This window comes from Antennarius striatus, chromosome 2 (genome assembly GCF_040054535.1).
Source record: "Antennarius striatus isolate MH-2024 chromosome 2, ASM4005453v1, whole genome shotgun sequence".
NCBI classification, from domain to species: domain Eukaryota; kingdom Metazoa; phylum Chordata; class Actinopteri; order Lophiiformes; family Antennariidae; genus Antennarius; species Antennarius striatus.
Genome location: NC_090777.1, coordinates 9,210,353 through 9,233,567, shown reverse-complemented (window position 1 = coordinate 9,233,567; position 23,215 = coordinate 9,210,353). Strand labels below are relative to the sequence as shown.

The 23,215-nt window shown below is 42.1% G+C and overlaps 1 protein-coding gene across 1 annotated transcript in view; it reads right to left on the bottom strand.

The window, feature by feature from the left end:
• The window catches only part of LOC137612711 (copine-9-like), a 116,895-nt gene that overhangs the window by 76,528 nt on the left and 17,152 nt on the right, over positions 1-23,215 (bottom strand). Inside the window, exons 4-9 of the mRNA XM_068341381.1 lie at positions 19,593-19,696; positions 17,916-17,955; positions 17,741-17,743; positions 16,395-16,471; positions 1,845-1,908; positions 571-674 (exon numbers count right to left, since the gene is read on the bottom strand). Of these exons, the coding sequence (XP_068197482.1) occupies positions 571-674; positions 1,845-1,908; positions 16,395-16,471; positions 17,741-17,743; positions 17,916-17,955; positions 19,593-19,696 (392 nt within the window). The remainder of the gene's footprint in view (positions 1-570; positions 675-1,844; positions 1,909-16,394; positions 16,472-17,740; positions 17,744-17,915; positions 17,956-19,592; positions 19,697-23,215) is intronic.

The window sequence follows — 23,215 nt, the reverse complement described above, 5'->3', positions numbered from 1 at the left end:
TTTATAATGCTTAAAATTATCTCACATCATTTATTACTACCTACTACACTCGACTTTTTAGGCTGTTTTTAATTTTTTTTTTTTTTTAAATGTGATGTGTGTGTGTGTGGGGGGGGGGGTTGAACACAACAGAATTGCAGATCAGGTATAGGAGCTATGGGGTAATTCTAAATGTTGACATGGACCTGCTGAGGCAGAAAACAGAAAACATTATGTGCAGGGACATCTGTTTCATTTCTGGCTTGATCAGTACCCATCATATGAAAAACTAATTAGTTCAATCAAGTCAAATGGAGCTTTATTTAGAATGAAAAACGCACTGTGTTTGAAATGTTCATGAGAAACAAAGAAAATATGTTTTGGCCATTTATTCACTGTTAGGGCTACAATGTCAGATAATGATGTAAAATAATTCCTGCAAAGAACAGATAAGTTCATACATGATAAACCTGTTCAAATGTATTTACGTCCCTACTAATGCATGATACATCTACATCATTTCTTCTGGGTTTAACATTGGGAGGTAACAATAGGTGAATGTTGGAGTCTACTCTGAATGAGCTGACTCACGTTCCATCCTCATTGCTGCGAAAGAATACCAGGAAGGGATCCGACTTGCCAAAAAAGTCTTTCTTGTCCAGTTTATTGGCACACAGCTGCATGGTGGCTATATCCTGAAGGATAAGACAAAACCATTGTAATCACAAAGTGTGAGTCTGTTGTCAGTGTGAAAACTTGTGCATCAGGGCACAACAAACATGGATCAGAATCTCTGAACAAGACGCAGCTGGATCATCTCTTATCATTCATTCATTCATTTTCTGCCGTAGCGGGTCACGGGGAGCTGGAGCCTATCTCAGCTGGCATAGGGCGTGAGGCAGGGGACACTCCGGGCACGACGCCAGTGCACCGCGGAGCCACACACAAAGACAGACAACCATGCACACACACACTCGCTCCTACAGGTAATTTGGGACCTGCCAATCAACCTGAAGCGAATGCTTTTGGAGGTGGGAGGAAGCCGGAGAACCCGGAGAGAACCCATGCAGACACTAATCATATGTGCATTTAAAGCTCAGACTGCTCTCTAGCCTTAAATTTAAATAACAGACTTTATTAGCGGGACTTATTTTATTGCTATCTGCAATGTATGCAGAGTGATGAGGGATTTGCCTCATGCATATGAATGAATGGGTGGAGCTGTTAACGAGAATTTATGTAATTCCTGCCTCTGAGATATCTGGGATCAGAGGAAGAGACTGGTGGATAGATAGATGGATGGATAGATCAACCGTAATGAGGCCATTTAGTCATTCCATCCAGGATGAAAGCATCAAACCAAAGCTAACGGGTTTTCAGTCCACACAAACACACAAACTTACACACACAAGCACACACACACTAACCAATTTTTTTAGAAAGGAGTTTGGTACTTGTCAGAAGTAAAACCTACATGAGTAACGATAGCAAACAACCAAGATAAGCCTGTTTTCATCATTTCCCACCACACATGCATGCACACACACACATCCTGGATGATACTAAGTTATTACTGTTGCAATGGAATGGCCAAATTGGAAGGAAGTTCAGCACACAATCCTTACAGCTAATTTCAAACCCTTTTAGAGAGGCAGGGGGATTGAGTAACACACCAACAAGTGTTTATTTGGGCTCATCACTAAAAAAATAAACTCAATGATCGGGGTCTCAAAGAACTCATTACAAATTAAACTAAATATGTCATAAAATGGTGTGTATGGCTGTTGGAGGAAATGATTGCAATTTCTTACAGCAGCATCAGCTTAAATATGAAAATGCAGATAAGGATGTGTATTTGCACTGACCCGGCAGTTACTTAGCTCCTCTGCTGCAAATATAATGACTCCACACTTCTTCCCTGGGATCCCACTGAGAGCGTAAAAGTGAGAGACACAGAGGAGTTCAAAGGAATGGAAATTAAGTTTCCTAGAAGATCATCATTCACAATCAGTTAGTTTTTTTTTTTTAAACAACTGTTGGACACTGATATCTAGCTAATCCCTGTCATTCAAATACCTTAAACTTTTAGTTTTGACTTTTTAGTTAACTATCACTGACATTTTTGTCAGCATTCCTCACACATACAGTAAACTGTCCATTCTGTTCTCACAGAGAAATTGTTTATCACTACTTCCTAGACTGTTAGAGACTCGACAATCGGTTACCGTTTTTAGAGAATCCTTATCTCATTCTGTCTTGTTTTTGACAAACACGTACATTGTTGGTTTGAAACGCAGGAAGAATCAAAAAAAGAATTGGCAGATTCTAAAGTTTCTTCTGGGTAAAGCAAATATGGCGATTTATCTGAACAGGATGAACAAGTTTGAAAGCTTTTCTGACTGCAGTAGAGAAGCCTTTTTAAGAAGAATGTCAAACAGGGGCAGCAGTGGCTCAGCGGTAGAGCAGATGTCCTGTACACGGATCGCCCCAACCATCGGCGGATCGAGTCCTGCTCCCGCCATGATGTCACCAGGAGTGTGAGCTGACAGTGGGAGGTGTCAGCTCACCTCCCAGCCACTGCCGAGCCACTTGAGCAAGGCGCCGTCCCCCCTACAAGCTGCTCAAAATGGGGCGCGTTCCGAAGCTGCTGCCTGTCACTCTGCCTCCCTGATGTGTGTCAGATTGTACTAACTGCATGCTTATAGGACTGATAGGACTCCTTCTTCAGGTTGACGGCACTTCCGGTGTCCACCACCGGGCTCGGGGGTTACTGCCATGACAGCACCAGAGACCTTGCAACCACAGCAGCGAGCAGCCGCTTCGACAATGGAGGTGGCGAACATGGTCCACTCTGACTCAATGTCCCCAGCCTCCTGCGGGATCTGGGAGAAGCTCTCCCGGAGGTGAGAGTTGAAGACCTCACTGATGTGTTTTGAGATGTTCCCAACACACTCTCAAAACACATATGGGCCTGCCAAGTTATTCAGCAGAGGTAGAGCTGTAGAAGTTACTTTACAATAGAACAGAACTTTATTTTATTTATGTGTTGTTTTTATGTCTTAGAGTTTCTCGTAAGTCTAGAGAATTGTACCTTCATATTCGGGGCGGTAATAGCTCAATCCACTAAGTCTTGGGCTGGGGACCGGAGGGTCTTCAGGTCAAAACCCGTGTCGGGCAAAAAAAATCAGTGTAAACTGGTAGTGGATGGTGTCAACTCACTTCCCAAGTAGTGTCGAGACACCCCTGTGCATTGTGCCATCCCCTTTATAAGCTGCTCAAAGTTCATTATTTTCATATTTAGAGAAGTAATAGTATTTCAGTAACCTCAAATGATGATAATAGATTATAATATAATAAACAATTACTTAAGAACAAAATCTCGGAACCAGTTATGTTCGTATTTTGAGGACTAACTGTACTGTGTGCTTGTCTAAATGTGCTCACTGGATTCATGTATCTACGGTATGGTGGTAATTCACATTAAATTTTTGTGTAAATAAATAAATAAATAAATACAGCCAAATTTTTGACATCAATAGCATTTGAAATAGCATTTCACATATCAGCAGCATTCATTTTTCATCCAAGGAGTTCCTCTGGAAGGATGCATCTCTTCATAAGGTGCCATGATATGTTCAATATCCCTATCCCAAATCCATTTTCAAATTATTATCTTTCTCAAACATAAAAAATACATACACGTGCCATAAAATTTAGATGTAACACATTGAATAAAAATGTGGTAGCAGTTGCTATCCCACCTTTGATGTATAATTAATTTCAGCTTGATGTGAATAATAATTTACATGCCAGTAAATTTTAACTTAAGGTAGAATAAATCATTGTTTTATAGCTACTGAGTTTTATGTTGTGGGAGAAATTCTTTTTACATTTTCAGCTACAGCCTAGTGTCTCAGTATTGTTCAAATGCAATGTTTTGGAAGCTTGGGGATTGACACAAAGCCAGTAGCCAAAGCCTCTGTTTACTGACCCTGTTTAATTCAGCTGTGTCCTATTTCAGTGCCACAATAAAGCAGCTCCATCATAGGACCATGAATACATTTAGCGTGGAGACCAGAGAAGAGATGGGAAGAGCAATGACATAGACAAAATGTTGGAAAAAGAGATGAAGAAATGTTCTGATTTCCAAATGTGAATCTCCCAACAAGCCCATCAGAAGCAAGACCAGCCTGGACTCTAAAAAAACAGCATAATAGATGTATATAGACTGTTGCTTTTGAGCCGACAGACACTATGAAGACTCTTTTGGTTAGAACTCATGTTAATATCACTGAAAGACTCACTTTTTTTATGAAATGTTTTTAATACATGCATTCATGATATGTTAAGGCTTCTTTATCCACACGTAATAAAATGACGCAGCTACAGTATATCTCTGATAGGAACCGCAGCAGGCTGAGCTTTCATGTGCAGTTAATGAAGTGGTACTTGTTAACCTTGGGCTCACAGCTGTCATTTTAAAGTTCATGCAGTACCATGCACAAGCATATGGTCTAATTCTCTGGCTCAGGTCAAGCATTATCTTGACAGCTCAGTGTGCAATATTTTTTCATTCTGACTGAACAGAATGAAAATTGCGAAAATATTGTACTCTCCTCCTTAGCTGTCAGTGGTGAAAGATTTTCTTTAAGATGCAGGTATCACAGCATTAAAGAAATCTCATGAGAGCATATACTTATTCTTTTCCTTTCGGCTTTTCCCCTCAGGGGTCGCCACAGCAAATCAGTTGCCTCCATCTAACCCTGCGTCTTCTGCATCCTCTTCTCTCACACCAACTACCGTCATGTCCTCGTTCACTACATGTACTCATTCCTAATCCAATCCTTCCTGGTCACTCCTAAAAATAACATCAGCATCTTCATCTCTGCTACCTACAGCTCTGTCTCCTTTGTTTTCCTTGGTGACACTGTCTTTAGACCAAACAACATTGCTGATCTCACCACCGTTTTGTACACCTTTCCTTTCATTTTAGCTGAAACTCTTCAATCACACATCACACCTGACACTTTTCTCCACCCGTTCCATCCTGCCTGTACACGCTTCTTCCCTTCTTTTCCACACTCTCCATTGGTCTGGACTGTTGACCCTGAGTACTGAACATCCTCCACCTTCTTGATCTCCTCTCCCTTCCACTTGGTTCCCTCTCATTCACACACATGTACTCTGTCTTACTGCAGCTAACCTTCATTCCTGTCCAGTCTAGCTTCCACTACTCTTTCCCATAACTTCATTGTATGGCTCATCAGCTTTATTCCTCTGTAGTTGCCACAAATCTACAAATCTCCCTTGTTCAATGGGCACCAGCACACTTCTCCTCCATTCCTCAGGCATCTTCTCACTATCTAAGATCCTGTTGAACAACCCAGTCAGAAATTCTGACAGCCACCTCCTCTTACATACCTCTACAGGTATATCATCAGGGCCTTTACACTCTTCATCCTCTTCAACACCCTCCTCACTTCATCTTGACTAATTTTTGCTACTTACTAGTCCTCAACAGCCACCTCTTTTAGTCTTTGTTCTTTCTCATTTTCATTGTTCATCAACTCTTTGAAATACACTTTCCATCTTCCCATCACACTACTGGCATCTGTCAATACACTTCCATCCCTATCTTTAATCACCCTAGCCTGCTGCACGTCCTTCCCATCTCTGTCTCTCATTCTTGTCAACCTGCATAGATCAGTCTCTCCCTCCTTACTGTCCAACCTAGCACACAAGTCATCATAAGCCCCTTGTTTGGCCTTTGCTACCTCTACTTTCACCTCATGCTGCATCTCCCTGTACTCTTGTCTACTCTTCTCAGTCCTCTCAGTGTCCCACTTCTTCTTTGATAACCTCTTTCTCTGTATAAACTCGTGTACCTCCTCATTCCACCACCAAGTATTCTTATCTTGGGGCGACCGTGGCTCAGTGGTAGACCGGGTCATCCAATGATTCAAGATCTGCGGTTCGATTCCCGCTCACGCTGAGTCATTTGTCGTTGTGTCCTTGGGCAAGACACTTTACCCCCCTTGCCTCCAGTGGGGAACTCGCTGGTGTATGAAGCCTTCTTTGCTGAGTTTTTACACACATACAGAGCCACACCACATGCCGTGACTTCGGTGTCCCCAGCTGAACTGTTGCATGGTAGACCACTGAATACCAAGCTTCACATCATAGGTCTGCACTCCATGCGCCCCTGCACTGAGAAAGCCAACATGCTACAAAACATCCAAAACAGACAACAGAAACAAAACAATACACAGACAAACGTTGTGGTGCAAAATTACCAAGCTTCCAGATCGGCTCTACTGTCCGCATTCGCAAACCAGGACTCATTGCCGAAGGACACTCAAAGTTTACCCAACCACTGACAGTGGTAGCCCAAAAGGGTCCTGCCACTTACTTGCTGTCCAATGGAAAAGTGTGGAATGCCTTCCACCTTGCCCCCTCTTCTTCCACCTGTGCTGCTGCTCCAGCATCACTGCCTGCAGATGCTCGTCTCCTGCCAAGTGACCAAGGTGCTGAGCCACCTGAACCTGAAACTGCGCCCTCACTGCATCAGTCTCCAAGTATACCGAGAGTACGACATGCTCCCGCATGGCTTAAGGATTATGTGACTTAAAAAAAAAAAAACGGAGAAAAGAAATGATGTGGAAATGTTCTTGAAATGTCATTATACTGTTTGTTTATGACTTGTGATCTTCATATAGTCTGCTTACGTTCACAATGTTTACAATAAGCATATGACTTATCTTTGATAAATACTTACCTGCAATTTGGTAATGAATATGACACTGATGTTTTCTATTTGTTGATACTTACCTCAGAGTTACTTCTTATTTTACAGATTAATGGTACTCTATTTGTTATTTCTCGTTGTTAATGGAGTAGATTCTTATGTTACTGTTTGAGGGTTTATTCTAACAAAAGCTGAATATGTGGTATCGTGCAATACACTCCCCATCCAGCGGTGGCACTGCACTACGGTATCGAATGAGATGAATGCATGAAGAAGGAAAGTAAACACGTTGTGAAATTTACGGATTGTGTCTGTCCTGTAATCTACTTCCCTCCATCTACATACACAACAGGCATGTGGCTTGAATGCTGGCTTTGATAGAATAACTGAATTGCAAGAAGCACTAGCTTAGCCTATTTAGCTTTAGCAAAGCTGGAGACAGACTAATTGCAGCTTACCTGAATACATGTGGGGTGTTAAAGTGGTTGCAACTGTATCAATGCTAATAGCACAAGAATAAGCAAGCGGAAGCACCAAATGGCCTTTCTATAGAAGAAGGTGAGAAAACTAAGGATTGTAATAGTGAACTAAAAGTTCAGAGTAAAAACTTGCATGGATATAATGTGTCATGAAAAAAACATTAAATAAATATCAGTAATGATACTAAAGCCTTAAATCTTCCCAGTCTCCCCCAAAAAATAAGAGAAGTGTAAAAAAACAATGTGCTGACTGAAACAAATATATCTGAGTGTAGCTGTAGTATGTTGTCGTGCTATATGATAAAAAAGGGACAGCCTATATTTTGAAATTTTCTGTAAGGGAAGTTTATACTTTTATTGAGAAATGTGGAAATTTGCATTTCCGTACATATGTTAGGGTGGTTGACGGGGGTTCGAAGAAATTCTGCGGGTGTGGGAGAGACAAGCAGGTGCAGCGGACGGAGGAGAAACGGGATGACTGTACTGGTGGAGTCAACTGGTGGACGTTTCTTGCGAGCTTTAAGGAAAAAGTTCCGCTCGTCAGGTACATTGCTGTTGACCCTTGCCGACCCCAGTAAGGGCAATTCATTAATTTGTGGATGGACATTGTTATATGGAGACGTACCCTAGCATAAATGCTACTGGTCTTGCCATGTGCGAACCTTGGATTCCTGCTCGCCAATAATTAAACTCATTGCCGAAAGGAGAAGGTGTCTTCATTTGCCATAACTATAAAATTACACAACGCAGATTTAAACCCACTACATGATCACCATCCGATCAATGTGGGAAACAAACACACAATTATAGAATTGAGCGGGTCACCTGAGGAGTCAGAGCTGCTGTCATCAAATTACAGAACTGCAGTATAAATGATGAGAGAACAGCTACTGGAGTGTTGAACTGTCTCTTAACCATAACCATACGGATTTGGATTTAATTTAGTTTAATTTTATACTGTTTATTTTATTTTTTTTAGTATATGTACTGTTAATACTACATGTGTCTGTTAGTATAGTGTATGTCTTGTGGTATGTCCTGTTTTGTTTGTTTTTTTCCTGGTGTTTGGCTGAGCAGTGGATATGTGCAATTTCCTCCGGGATTATTAAAGTACATCTCTATCTATCTATCTATCTATCTATCTATCTATCTATCTATCTATCTATCTATCTATCTATCTATCTATCTATCTATCTATCTATCTATCTATCTATCTATCTATCTATCTATCTATCTATCTATCTATGACCTCAGGATGTTCCTTGCACTGCTTGTGTCATGGTTCATTTAGATAAGACTGTTATCTTATTGTCTCATACTGATCGTAGTTGATTAATGTTTCTAACAAAGAAGGATATATCTTTACCATCAAGTGTGTTTTCGAAGGACACCAGAGTGTTTGTCAGAAACATACCTGGATGATTTTTTAAAAAAAATTTATTTAGTCAGTTTACTTTTTTTTCCCCAGAATGTAGTGAGAGAGTTGTCATTGGTGAGACTTCAATGGACATGTTGGTTCAGGAAACAGAAGTGATGAAGGAAGGAAGGAAAGTAGATAAGGATATTTGGTGGTGGAATGAGGAGGTACAGGAGTGTATACGGAGAAAGAGGTTAGCTAAGAAGAGGTGGGACACTGACAGGACTGAGGAGAGTAGACAGGAGTACAGGGAGATGCTGTGTAAGGTGAAAGTAGAGTAGCAAAGGCCAAACAAGGGGCTTATGATGAATTGTATGCTAGGTTGGACAGTAAGAATGAAGAGACTGATCTATACAGGTTGGCAAGACACAGAGACAGAGATGGGAAGGACATGCAGCAGTTAGGGTGATTAAGGATAGGGATGGAATTGTATTGACAGGTGCCAGTACTGTAATGGGAAGATGGAAAGACTACTTTGAAGAGATGATGAACGTGGAAAATGAGAGAGAGCAAAGACTAGAAAAGGTGGCTGTTGTTAACCAGGAAGTAGCAAAGATTAGTCAGGATGAAGTGAGGAGAGCATTGAAGAGGATGGAGACTGGAAAGGCAGTTGTTCCTGATGATATACCTGTAGAGGTTTGGAAGTGCCTAGGAGAGTGCTACAGGGGCCTGTACACACTAATATACTGTATATACTGTATGTATGCATGTGTTTGAATCATAGACTTTCACATATGTACCCTAAGACAAGCTGGGATAGGCTCTAGCTCCCCGTGACCTGTGCAAGTGGATGAAGCGGGTTGAGGAAATTTTTGAAAAATAAATTAACATAAATACACTGTTTAATGTTAAATAATAATTCAGAACTGGTTAGTTTAAAAACCTAGTAAGTTAGTTCAAAACCTACTTAGTGTAAAACCTAGTTAGGTTAGAACCTAGTGTGTTCAAAACCTAATGGTTAGTTAGTTCAAAAACTAGTTAGTTCAAAAACCTAGTTAGGTTTAAAATCTGACAGTGGGAGGTGTCAGCTCACCTCTATTCCCTTTACAAGGTACTCATTTAGGGGTGCACCATGATGGCGCCACTCTCCCTCTCCATTACATGCCTACAGGCCCCTTTGTGTGTGTTTGTGTGCGTGTGCTACAGGGGCCTGTACTCACTAATATGTATGCATGCGTTTGAACTACTAACTAGAGTGTGCTTTCCTAAGATCAGTATATAAAATTTAAAAAAAAATGAAATAAAAAAAAATACAGCTATCACAAGTCTTTATGGTCTCTTGCTGGATGTTCTAGATTACTAGCAGTCAGAAATATGCAGTGATAAATAACTTTGTCTTTCAATAGATCTGTGTTTGTAAAATAAGGGGTCAATATATTGAAAATAGGGAATGTTATTTTTTTCTCTACTTCCTATCATCTGAAAGATCAGAAGAATCCCCTCGATCATGTATTTAATATATTTTGTTACCCAATAATAAGAGAATGTTATTGTGGAATAAGCCCTCCAGCCTCTCTCTAATAACATATTTTTCAATGCTCTCCTTAAGGAGAGTTTGATGAATAGATACAGCAAAAAATGATTAATCACATATCTTGAGGAAGATTTATGATTGTCCTTGTGTAAGAGTCAATTCAATGAGGAACATATATTTGTTGCCAAAGTATTTTTGTTTTTCTGTGTGCGTCTGCATGCATTAATGGGTGCTTGCATTTGTGTGTGTGTGTGTGTGTGTGTGTGTGTGTGTGTGTGTGTGTGTGTGTGTGTGTGTGTGTGTATGTGTGTGTGTGTGTGTGTGTGTGTGTGTGTGTGTGTGTGTGTGTGTGTGTGTGTGGTACTTTTGGGGATTATAAGCAAATGTGAAACCCTGCAACTAAAAAAAATAATTCTGTCAATCAAAATGTTCATAAAGTTTGGGGTGGCACTGGCTCAGTGGTAAAGCGGTCGATAGAGTGGGTCATCCAATGTTCCAAGATTGGCGGTTCAATTACAGTACTGCTCCCGCCCAAAAACACCCGGAGTGTGAGGCACCCTTGAGTAAGGCACTGTTCCCTTTACAAGACTGCCTTGTAAAGGGGATGTGTGTGTGTGTGTGTGTGTGTGTGTGTGTGTGTGTGTGTGTGTGTGTGTGTGTGTGTGTGTGTGTGTGTGTGTGTGTGTGTGTGAAAAAAGGATTAATCTGTTTTGATGAAATCAGTAACCATTCCCATCCTCCCTGTATCAGTTGTCGTTTGTGTGCATCCTTGCGTCTTTGACACACATTTTTTGACAGGGACGCACGATTGTCAGACAGTGTGCGTTCGCGAGCTTTAAATACAATTCCATTCTACTAGTATGTGCCAGATGTCTGTGGTGACTAAGACGAGGAACTCATTCCCAGGAAGAGTGATTGACCACTTGGGACTCTCTATGCAGGCTATTCCAGAAGCTTACTGTAATCTGACTAGCCTGTGTGTCAAGGAAATGCCTGTCCTGAGTCTAGTTGAGCTGTCAACTGCTCAGCAAGAGGATCCTGGCATCAGTCAAGTGTGGTCAACTCTGAAGCGAGGAGATGCAACCCAAGTTGTAAAACCAAAACATTGACCCTGTTCCCTGCTTTTGAGAGAGTGGGATCGGTTACACATGAAACGAGGAGTCATGTACCGAATCACAAGTCCAAGTGGCAAATCCAGCCATTGTCAGCTAGTCCTGCCAGAAAAGGACCATCACTGACCTCAGAAAGGATTAAAAAGCTGCTTACGAACTTGCAGAGTCCCTTGCTACCACGCAAAATGATGGCAACAAGAGGAGAAATGACAAGAAAATCCATTTCTCAGAGTCAGAGTTTTGTTACAGAACCTAGGATTACAAGGAAAGCATAAGTTGGCAGACCGCTGGGCCTCAAACCCTTATGTCGTGGAAAGTCAAATGCCAAGCTTGCCACTGTTCCGGTTGACACTAGAAGATGGAAATGGACCCATCAAAATCCTTCATCGAAACCATCTCCTGCCACTCACACAAAAGGTCTGCCCAGATCAAGTTCCTGATGTGGAGCCTACGTCTAGTAGGTGAGTTCTTCAACGGAGAACAAAGAGGCCACACACAGAAAAATCAGGAAAGGAAAAGACACAACAGGTGACAAGAGATGATGAATCTGGAAAAGGAGAGATCAGACCAGATGCTGCTGCTGAAAAAGAGTACACAGACTCTGAGAATGATGAATACGAAACGTGGTATGAACTGTTGACTTTCACCACCGAGTGTTGGAGTTGAGGGCTTCAGAGGATGTGGCTTTATGTATGTGCTGAGGGAGGCTGTGGAGGCCACTACTCATCATGGTTCATCGTTACTGTGCTGGTTCAGATGAGACACCAGAAGAGGATTTCCCTGTGTTAGAGTGCCAATTCATTCCCCACACGGAGGTACCATATCTGTATGAGCTCCAACTTTAAAGCGTGCCAACGATTCAAAAATGCAAGCTTGGTAAAGAGTACACTCAGGAACTACACTCAAGAACTAAGACTAATTAACATAAAAACCCCGGGTACTTGTAATTTGTATTTCTATTTCCATTTTCTTTCTTTCTTTTTCACATGAAAGGGTTGGTGTTTGTATTTAGATATGGCTAATGCATTTTCTAAATTGACATTCAGTCTTTGTGTCTTTTGCCTCCTGTTAATGGTGTTTGTGTAGTTTATATTATTATAAGGGTTAAACTCCAGAAGTATCCAGAAGTTAGCATCTAGATATACATTTAAGAAAGCGAGAATCATCATCTATCCTAGACTGTTACTTTACACTGAGACGTCTCTTTCACCATGCAAGTATAAATTTGAGTTTGAATAGGTTTACTTCTTTATTTAGGATTAAATAAAGGGTTTCACATTTCACAAGCCGATGGTGAAAGGGTTACATATTTATATTTATATTTATATTTATATTTATATTTATATTTATATTTATATTTATATTTATATTTATATTTATATTATAAGGCTCTGACCTGAACATACCTTACATGTATGTAAGGCTGCAGAGCTGCAGCAGAAACAGTGAAGGTAAGCAGGTATGTTAGTTTGTCATTGAAGCAGCTCAATAACAAAATCTCACAATATATCCTCCACCCTCTGCTTGCTTCCCATTCTGTTGATCTTTGACTCCTTTCATAGATTAGCTCAGCCAATTACATTATTTTTCAATCTAACTTCATAGAATTAAATTTTCAATGTCTCACAAATCAGCTGATGCACCACTTACTACACATCACAAGAAACTAAATAAAATTTAGGTCAAGCAGTCACAAATCACATCAATATATAATCTCATCCATCCTGTAAATTTTCATTTCGATAATTATTTTGATAAAGAATAAATTGAATGCAATCGATAACATAAAATAAACAGAAAGTGAACTAATCAAATTATATTTCTCTGCTCTTGCAGTGAAATTGCTTGTGCAGCTGATATGACACAACTACTATGCAGACAGTGCTCTACGCAGAGTATTACTCAAGAACTGTTTCACCCTCTATGATGAGCTTGACAGTGTACAGGAATATTTATTACATTTGCAATTTAAGTAGGTTTGAAATTAAGCTTGCAGCTTCTCTGACTTCACGTTTAGCTCTCCTTTAACTCAAATATTTCAAAACAGTAAGGAAATAATGGAATACAATGTGGAAAATGTAACACAAATGTGATTATATGTTTGCAATTAATACACTGCATCTGCCTTTTACAGTGTGAAGGAAATACATTGTTTTCTGCCAACACTGAATCTCAGTAAGCGAGCAGACTAGATGTGAATTATGGATTTTATACTGAGTATCCATGCTATCACCAGCTTCAGCAGTGTCTGTACAACATATTGAACTTTAATACAGAACAACAGAAACTCAGCATGCAATTATTCAATAGTCGTATCTGGTCTCCGATGGTCTAATAATCTAATAACTTCTGACAGTGATGCTATCTATAGTGATGCTATCTATAGTGATGCTATCTGTCTGTCTGTCTGTCTGTCTGTCTGTCTGTCTGTCTGTCTGTCTGTCTGTCTGTCTGTCTGTCTGTCTGTCTATGGTATCAACAGAACCAGCTTCAGTTCAACATCTCAAAGACAAAGGAGATGGTGCTGGATTTCCGTCGGGCACCTCCCTCTCCACAGCCAGTGATCATCGAGGGCAGTGAGGTGGAGGTGGTATGAAACTGTAAGTACCTGGGACTGCAGCTAGACAGCGAACTGAACTGGTCACTCAACTCTGACTGTGTGTACAAGAAGGGGCAGAGCAGGATGTACTTCCTGAGGAGGCTGGCCTCCTTCAACATCTGTCCCAAGCTCCTTCTCATGTTCTATCAGTCTGTAGTCTCCAGTGTGCTGTCATATGCCATTGTGTGTTGGGGTGGCGGGGCCAGGAAAAAAGATGCGGACCGTCTTACCAGACTCATCCGCAGAGCGGGCTCAGTGGTCGGGCAGAGCCTGGACTCTGTGGAGACGCTTCTGGAGAGCAGGACCATGTCCAAAGTCAGGGGTATCATGAACAACACCAGCCACCCCCTGCACACCACCTTCTCCCAGCAGAGAAGCACCTTCAGCGGCAGACTGCTGTCACACAGCGCCTCCACAGAGAAGCTGAGGTCCTCCTTCGTGCCCCATGCCATCAGGGGGTACAATGACTCTCTCAGGAGGAGCAGGGGGGAGGTGGCGAAATCAGCACGCGTTTGAATGGAGGGGAGGAGATGGGATGTCAGCCAGTGCTGCAGTGTAGTGGGGCCAAGGTGTTGTGATGTGATATTAGATAGTGACGCCTTACATTGAAAAAAGGGTGTACCTTACCCACCATGTGGGCCTCCTGCTATTTTCATCTTTACTCTTTATTGTATTTTATACTGTTTATATTTTAGTTTGGTATATGTCCTGTTAGTGTTGCATGTGTCTGTTAATGTAGTGTATGTCTTGAAGTATGTCCTTTGGTGTCTGTGTTTCTTTTTCTCCTAGTTTTTATTGAGTATTTATTCATTATGTAATGCCTGAGCAGTGGATATTTGCAATTTCCTACGGGACTAATAAAGTATCTGTCTGTCTGTCCATCTGTATAATAACAATGATGATGCTAATAATACTACTACTACTACTACTACTAATAATAATAGTAATAATAATAATAATAATAATAATAATAATAATAATAATTTTCAATCTAAATTCATTGAATTAAATTTTCATTCTCTCATAAATAACAAGAAACAAAATAACATTTAAGTTTAAGAATATTTCCTTAGTTGACATTTAGCATTTACTCATTTCACTAAAAACTTAAAGGTTCCTTACATGTTGCACCTTTTAACCTGGTAAAACCTTATGGAACCAGAGTAGGAAGGCCAATGATCACTCTCGGTCTCTAATGCAGTTACCGTATTTTCTGCACTATAAGGCGCACCTAAAAGCCTAAAATGTTCTCATAAACCCGTAGTGCGCCTTATAATCCGGTGCATCTTATATATGGATTAATATTCATATTAATATTGGTTAAAAACATGATAGCTGAAAAAAAGCCGGCAGTCTGGCCGTCAGTCATGCCGCACTCCGCCACCAGAGGTGCCCCCTCACAAGGCACTCGGGCCCACGCCCCCTTACAACAGTAGTCAAGGGGCGTCACCGAAGTCCCGGCTCTGACTGAGCTGCTCTCAGACGGTAGAGCAGACTGTACGAGCACCGGTGATTACGTAGCAAAACATAAGGAACTTTCAACAATTCTATTAATAAAGTTTGGCTGACTGACTGATCTCAGTATTTCCTAACTATTTGGCGTCAGAAATAACCCACTTTAAACTCAATTGGTCTTAAAAATGCCATTGTACTGTCATCTGGAATCTAGTGACGGTCCACTCTATTAGTCTGTGGAAACACACGGAGAAACTGGCATAAAGGTGAATGAAAGAATGAATGAAAGACCCTCAAAGCTGAACTTACAGCCTTTTCTGAAATTTCAAGAGCAGTCACTGCTAGACAAAGGTGTGCTGCATTGATTTACAAATGTAGTTGATAGGTCTGGGCGGGCGGCGGAGGGGTGCATTCAGGCTTGTGTATTCTGTCTGCAGCGACGTGCTGTGAGATTCATGGCGGTGAGACACCGACGTTAAAGTCAGTTCTAGAAGTAAAACAGCGTAATATTTGCCAGTAAATTAGCAGCCTGACATTAAAAACTAGTTAAACAATTGTTTAGGACACACAGCAGCAAATAACTGCTATAGCTTAATAGCTTAAATATCTGTTTCGAACTTCAGATCAGGAAATAATCCTCTCTGTTCGCACTGACTGCACTCGTAATGAATTTAACCAGTTTTTAATGTCAGGTTTTTAATATGCGTGTTGACTTCTTTCTGAGATGGCAAAGTGATCAAGTGATCAGGTTTCCTTGACGAGGCTCAGAATGGCTTATTGACATAACAATAGGGGCAATTCAAAGGTAGTCAGGAAGTCATGAATGCAATCATGACTGCCTGAGCAGCGCAGCTCTATCTAGTGGACGGATTGCGCAACTACAGCCGCTGCAGTTTATCAAATAAATGTTATTTATTTTTTATTGTGTGCGCCTTATAATCCGGTGCGCCTCATATATGAAATAAATTATAAAACAAACAAATTATTGAGGGTGCGCCTTATAGTCCAGTGTGCCTTATAGTGCAGAAAATACTGTATTTATGTTCATAATGATCACAAGCACCTGAAGAAAACACCAACAGCTCTTATAACAGAATATAACAGGCAGGATGTCCAAATGTTGGGGGGACTTACGAAAGAGTCCTCTCCATCCGCCCTCCCGTGGACCCAATTATTTCTCCGAGGGTACAAAATGTCTGGCCCAAAAAGTCCTTTGGAAGGAGAGCGTAGACAGAAAATAAATTGCATGACAAGGCCAAAATGAATGTAATGAATGCAAAACAATGCAAGTCTGACATGATGGTATTTTCTACAGTTCCCAAGAGTAAATGTGTGCAATGAAACTTTTCAGGGTTGTTATCTTTCTTCCTGCTTATAATGGATCTTCAAGGATCCCTTCAAGGATCTCTTCCTTATATATTAGCATTATTATATAACATTATTATATATATATATATATATATATATATATATATATATATATATATATATATATATATATATATATATATATATACACACCCCACACACACACACACACACACACACACACACATGTTTCACTTTTATACACATGTACAGTATTCAGCATTTAATGTTTATTACACCAAAATATCCTAATGACATAGAGCCCATTCAAACTTTAAGTGAACATGAAGGAATTTACACTGAAAGACAAAAAAACCAACAACCCACTAAAATAATAACATTGGCTTTGACTGACACACGTAACTAGTAATGCCCTTGGTAATTTGAGCCCTCAGCTGGCCCATTAAAATACTGAATACTTTCCTATTGCTATTTTCTGGATCTTATCTACTATGGTAGATAGGGACAACACTGACGATCACATCTTATCATTGTAGGTCTAATTTAATTCGTTTTTTCATCCTTTTTCCTCCTTATCTAAACAGTGGATTGAAACAGTAAATGCATTCAAGGATGATACATTATGTAAAACATAGGAGGCCCTAGCTAGGTGTTTTATTCAGATTATTAGGTGCTTGTTTCCCGATAATTATCCTAAAGAGGATCACACTATGAATAAGACAAATGTTCTCATATTAGAAAATACAACCAGTTTACAACCAGCACACACTTATGGAAGCATAAAAACGAAGAGATTGACAGAACACAACATTTTCACTCTAAATTTCCTGAGAGGCCCAATTTGCTGTACAGTCTGCTTTACATCTTAAGAGAAGTTCTGAAAATATTTTACCTGAGCAGATAATGCAATGCAGACAGATAAAATGAGGAATAACACTATGAATGTGGTTGAGGACATTCTGGATAGAAGTCGTTGCCCTTGATAAATGAGATGAAAGAATAGGAGAGAAAAATATGAAAACAATTGAAATGAATGAAATGTTAAAACATCATAAACCTTTTCTGAGGACAATGAAAAATACCGAACATGAGAATAAATAAATCAAGTGGCATGAATCATGAAGAGTACATTTTGAATATATAATACTGACCTTCTGCTCTCCCATGAGTTGGTTTGAAAAAAGAATGGATTTAAAAAGCAATGAAGACAGAACATTTGACTTTTTTTATTCAGAGTGATTGCTACCACATTTATTCACCGCACTTTTCTTTAAACATAGTGAGTAATTCTGAATACAATAAATGAGACTGAAGTGTTGAACTTACATATTTGGAGATGTTGCAGCTCCTGGAGTCCACATTATACCTGCAAAAAACAAACTTGTGATCAGATTTGTATTTGGGATCCTATTTCATGTAATACCAGATTAACGGAATTTATTCTCAATGTATCCTCATGCCTAGCTAGCCGGCTGCTGGTGGGCAACCATTTAGCTGTTGAGCAGTTTTTAGAATTGCACTATGGACATCTGGGGTGCTACAGTGCTTCACCATCACCAGGGCTGAGCTAAATTTTGTCGTTAAATACCAAAAAAAATAAAAATAAAAATAGGATTACTACTGATAAGAAACTATCAATGCAAGTATGTCAAAGTTTCTTTGAGCAAAGGAATATGTAAAATGTTACTAACCTAATTTTGTTGTTAAAAAGCCAAAAAAAAAAAAAAAAAAAAAAAATCATGTCTGTCAGATAGTGATGAAATATTCCAAGATTTTCATACATGTACATCAAGAAACCAAAATAATGCCTTAAGTGTGTTTCAGTACATACATATTATATTTTTTATTACTACTTGATGAGCCTCTGTGAATCTATGCTGCATATTATTTTATAGCTTTATCCAAACACAAACTAAGAATTTCAAGCTGGTGAAATGACCTCAAGTGTAACATCAGCATGCTAGAGTCTCAAACAAATCTGATACATATAATTTAAAATCTAGATATTCGATCAGCTGGTTTTTTGTTTTGTTTTGTTTTGTTTTGTGTGTTTGTTTGTTTGTTTTTTTTAGCAGGACCACAACACCCCATGAGACAGACATCATGGAATTTATTGCTGATGTCACACAACAATAAACATTCTACCCTCTGAGGCTGAGACACCACATAAAAAGAAAGTCACCATCACTGGAGCCTCCTCTATAACTATGCCATCCCAGCTCTATTTACTTTTAGAGATATTTTATTTTTACAGATTTTTTTAGCCTGCTGAATCCTGCAGAGTCACTGTTATTTTCAAATAATTAGACTTTTGCTAGTGTTTGACATTGGAAAGATAACAACCTATGAGGTTTATCTTTAAGTGTGTAGTGTATAACTTCAGAGGTGCTGCTGAACATACACAGACATTTAAATGAGGATGAAATTAAATTAATGATTATGCAAGTATTCAAGTATAAAATTTCTTTAAATTTGCATTTCTAGAATTGTATTCTTTTGATATTATTGCTTCACACAAACATATTTATTTAGGAGGTGCAGTGCATGATAGACGCCCTTACATTGGAAATATGTGAAGCACCAACATTCTAATAGTAATGGGATGGTCACAATGTTTGTGAGCTTTTTTATGTTGACACTATATGAAAGCTGCTGCTCTGCGGACCCCACTGAGCATTAAAATTCATATGTGCCTTGTTTAAAGCTTCACAGGTTTGTGAGTGATCAGTGCATGTGAACATAATGGCTGAGCAAGTAAATACTAACCTCTCAATGAACCACCAAGTACAATTGAAAGTAGTGTATTCAAATCAACTTCAATTATATAACAGAATCTTATGTTATCTCTGATTGTCATTTTTATTTATCCCAGTTAGGTAAAATTATACTTTCACCAGCAGGGAATGAAACTACTGTACTCTAATGTAATCACTGGTATTATTTGAAATTTGCAAGAAAGTAGGATGTTTTTAAATTATGAATCCTTGCTGAATCACTACTTACACATCAAACCTCAGATTTTGTTTCTCTTCAAAGAAGAAATTCAGGACGAACTTCCTGACAAAATCTGGATTCCGGGTGTTATCGATGACTTCTGTCCTGCCAAACTAAGAAAACAGAGAACGTTTTGGGAAACCAGTATTAATACAGACAGTGATGCATTCGTTAATAAGTCATTAAGCTAATGATCAAGCGAAAGTGCCCCTCAGAGAAGAGTGAATAAAACAGATTTTTTAAGCAGCAACCCACATCACCACCACTTTCACATTGGACTGAATACTAATTTGCTTTGAACATATAAAGCCATCCACTCTCGATGGCCTGACCCAACAGCACCGTGTAATGAGCTTTTGATCTAGACAATGCATGACCAAAGCCTCAATATTTCTCCTCATGTCTTCAGAGTTTCATGTACATAATTTGTGCAATCAAGTGAGTCCCCAAACTACCCACAAATGGAGAATGGACCTGCAGGGAAAATCTCACTGTGTTTCTTTGTTTAATTTAAATGTTTGTAATCTAAACCCCCTTCCTTGAGTGGTCACCTTATCGTGGTGGAGGGGTTTGTGTGTCCCAATGATCCTAGGAGCTAAGTTGTCTGGGGCTTTCTGCCCCTGGTAGGGTCACCCATGGCAAACAGGTCCTAGGTGAGGGACCAGACAAAGGACTGCTCAAAGACCCCACATGATGAAAAATCTTGGAACACGTTTTCCCTTGCCCGGATGCGGGTCACCGGGGCCCCCCTCTGGAGCCAGGCCTGGAGGTGGGGCTCGAAGGCGAGCGCCTGGTGGCCGGGCCTGCACCCATGGGGCCCGGTCGGGCGCAGCCCGAAAGGACAACGTGGGTCCCTCTTCCCATGGGCTCACCAACTGTGGCAGGGGCCACAGGGGTCGGGTGCATTGTGAGCTGGGCGGTGGCCGTAGGCAGGGACCTTGGCGATCCGACCCCCGGCTACAGAAGCTGGCTCTTGGGACGTGGAATGTCACCTCTCTGGCAGGGAAGGAGCCTGAGCTGGTGTGTGAGGTCGAGAAGTTCCGACTAGATGTAGTCGGGCTCACCTCCACACACAGCTTGGGCTCTGGTACCAGTCCTCTCCAGAGGGGTTGGACTCTCTTCCACTCTGGAGTTGCCCATGGTGAGAGACGCCGAGCAGGTGTGGGTATACTTATAGCCCCCCGGCTTGGCGCCTGTACATTGGGGTTCACCCCGGTGGATGAGAGGGTAGCCTCCCTCCGCCTTCGGGTGGGGGGACGGGTCCTGACTGTTGTTTGTGCGTATGCACCAAACAGCAGTTCAGAGTATCCACCCTTTTTGGAGTCCTTGGAGGGGGTGCTGGAGAGCACTCCTACTGGGGACTCGATAGTTCTGCTGGGGGACTTCAATGCTCATGTGGGCAATGACAGTGAGACCTGGAAGGGCGTGATTGGGAGGAACGGCCCACCCGATCAGAACCCGAGTGGTGTTCAGTTATTGGACTTCTGTGCTCGTCACGGACTGTCCATAACGAACACCATGTTCAGACATAAGGGTGTCCATATGTGCACTTGGCACCAGGACACCCTAGGCCGCAGTTCGATGTTCGACTTTGTGGTCGTGTCATCAGACTTGCAGCTGCATGTCTTGGACACTCGGGTGAAGAGAGGGGCGGAGCTGTCAACCGATCACCACCTGGTAGTGTGTTGCCTCCGATGGTGGGGGAAGATGCCGGTCCGACCTGGCAGACCCAAACGTATTGTGAGGGTCTGCTGAGAACGCCTGGCGGAATCCCCTGTCAGAAGCAGTTTCAACTCCCACCTCCGGCAGAACTTCACTCACGTTCCGGTGGAGGCGGGGGGCATTGAGTCTGAGTGGACCATGTTCCACGCCTCCATTGTCGAGGCGGCCGACTGCAGCTGCGGCCGTAAGGTGGTCGGTGCCTGTCGTGGCGGCAACCCCAGAACCCGTTGGTGGACATCAGCGGTAAGGGATGCCGTCAAGCTGAAGAAGGAGTCCTATCAGACCTTTTTGGCCTGTGGGACTCCTGAAGCAGCTGATAGGTACCGGCTGGCCAAGCGGAATGCGGCTTTGGTGGTTGCTGAGGCAAAAACCCGGGCGTGGGAGGAGTTCGGTGAGGCCTTGGAGGACGACTTCAAGACAGCTTCGAAGAAATCCTGGTCCACCATCAGGCGTCTCAGGAGGGGGAAGCAGTGCAGCATCAACACTGTGTATAGTGGGGAAGGGGCGCTGCTGACCTCAACTCGGGACGTTGTGAGTCGGTGGGGAGAATACTTCGAAGACCTCCTCAATCCCGCAGACACGCCTTCCCATGAGGAAGCAGAGTCTGGGTTCTCTGAGGCGGGCTCTCCTATCTCTGGGGTTGAGGTCACCGAGGTAGTTAAAAAGCTCCTCGGTGGCAGGGCCGCGGGGGTGGATGAGATCCGCCCAGAGTTCCGAAAGGCTCTGGATGTTGTGGGGCTGTCCTGGTTGACACGCCTCTGCAACATCGCGTGGACATCGGGGACAGTACCTCTGGATTGGCAGACTGGGGTGGTGGTCCCCCTTTTTAAGAAGGGGGACAGGAGGTTGTGCTCCAACTACAGGGGCATCACACTCCTCAGCCTCCCTGGCAAGGTCTATTCAGGGGTTCTGGAGAGGAGGGTCCGTCAGGAAGTCGAATCTCGGATTCAGGAGGAGCAGTGTGGTTTTCGTCCTGGCCGTGGAACAGTGTACCAGCTCTACACCCTCCGCAGGGTCCTTTAGGGGGGCATGGGAGTTCGCCCAACCAGTCTACATGTGTTTTGTGGACTTGGAGAAGGCGTTCGACCGTGTTCCTCGGGGGGCTCTGTGGGGGGTGCTTCAGGACTATGGGGTACCGGACCCCTTGATAAGGGCTGTTCGGTCCCTGTACGACCAATGTCAGAGTTTGGTCCGCATTGCCGGCAGTAAGTCGGATTCATTTCCAGTGAGGGTTGGACTTCACCAAGGTTGCCCTTTGTCACCAATTCTGTTCATAACTTTTATGGACAGAATTTCTAGGCGCAGCCAAGGCGTTGAGGGTGTCCGGTTTGGTGGCCTCAGTATTGCGTCTCTGCTTTTTGCAGATGACGTGGTGCTGTTGGCTTCATCAAGCCGTGATCTCCAACTCTCACTGGAGCGGTTCGCAGCCGAGTGTGAAGCAGTTGGGATGAGAATCAGCACCTCCAAATCTGAGACCATGGTCCTCAGTCGGAAAAGGGTGGAGTGCCCTCTCCAGGTTGGGGATGAGATCCTGCCCCAAGTGGAGGAGTTCAAGTATCTTGGGGTCTCGTTCACGAGTGAGGGTACAATGGAACGGGAGATCGACAGGCGGATCGGTGCAGCGTCTGCAGTGATGCGGACTCTGTATCGGTCCGTCGTGGTGAAGAAGGAGCTGAACCGAAAGGCAAAGCTCTCGATTTACCGGTCGATCTATGTTCCTGCCCTCACCTATGGTCACGAGCTATGGGTCGTGACCGAAAGAACGAGATCCCGGATACAAGCGGCCGCAGGGTGTCCGGGCTCTCCCTTAGAGATAGGGTGAGAAGTTCGGTCATCCGGGAAGGACTCAGAGTCGAGCCGCTGCTCCTCCGCATTGAGAGGTGCCAGATGAGGTGGCTCGGGCATCTGGT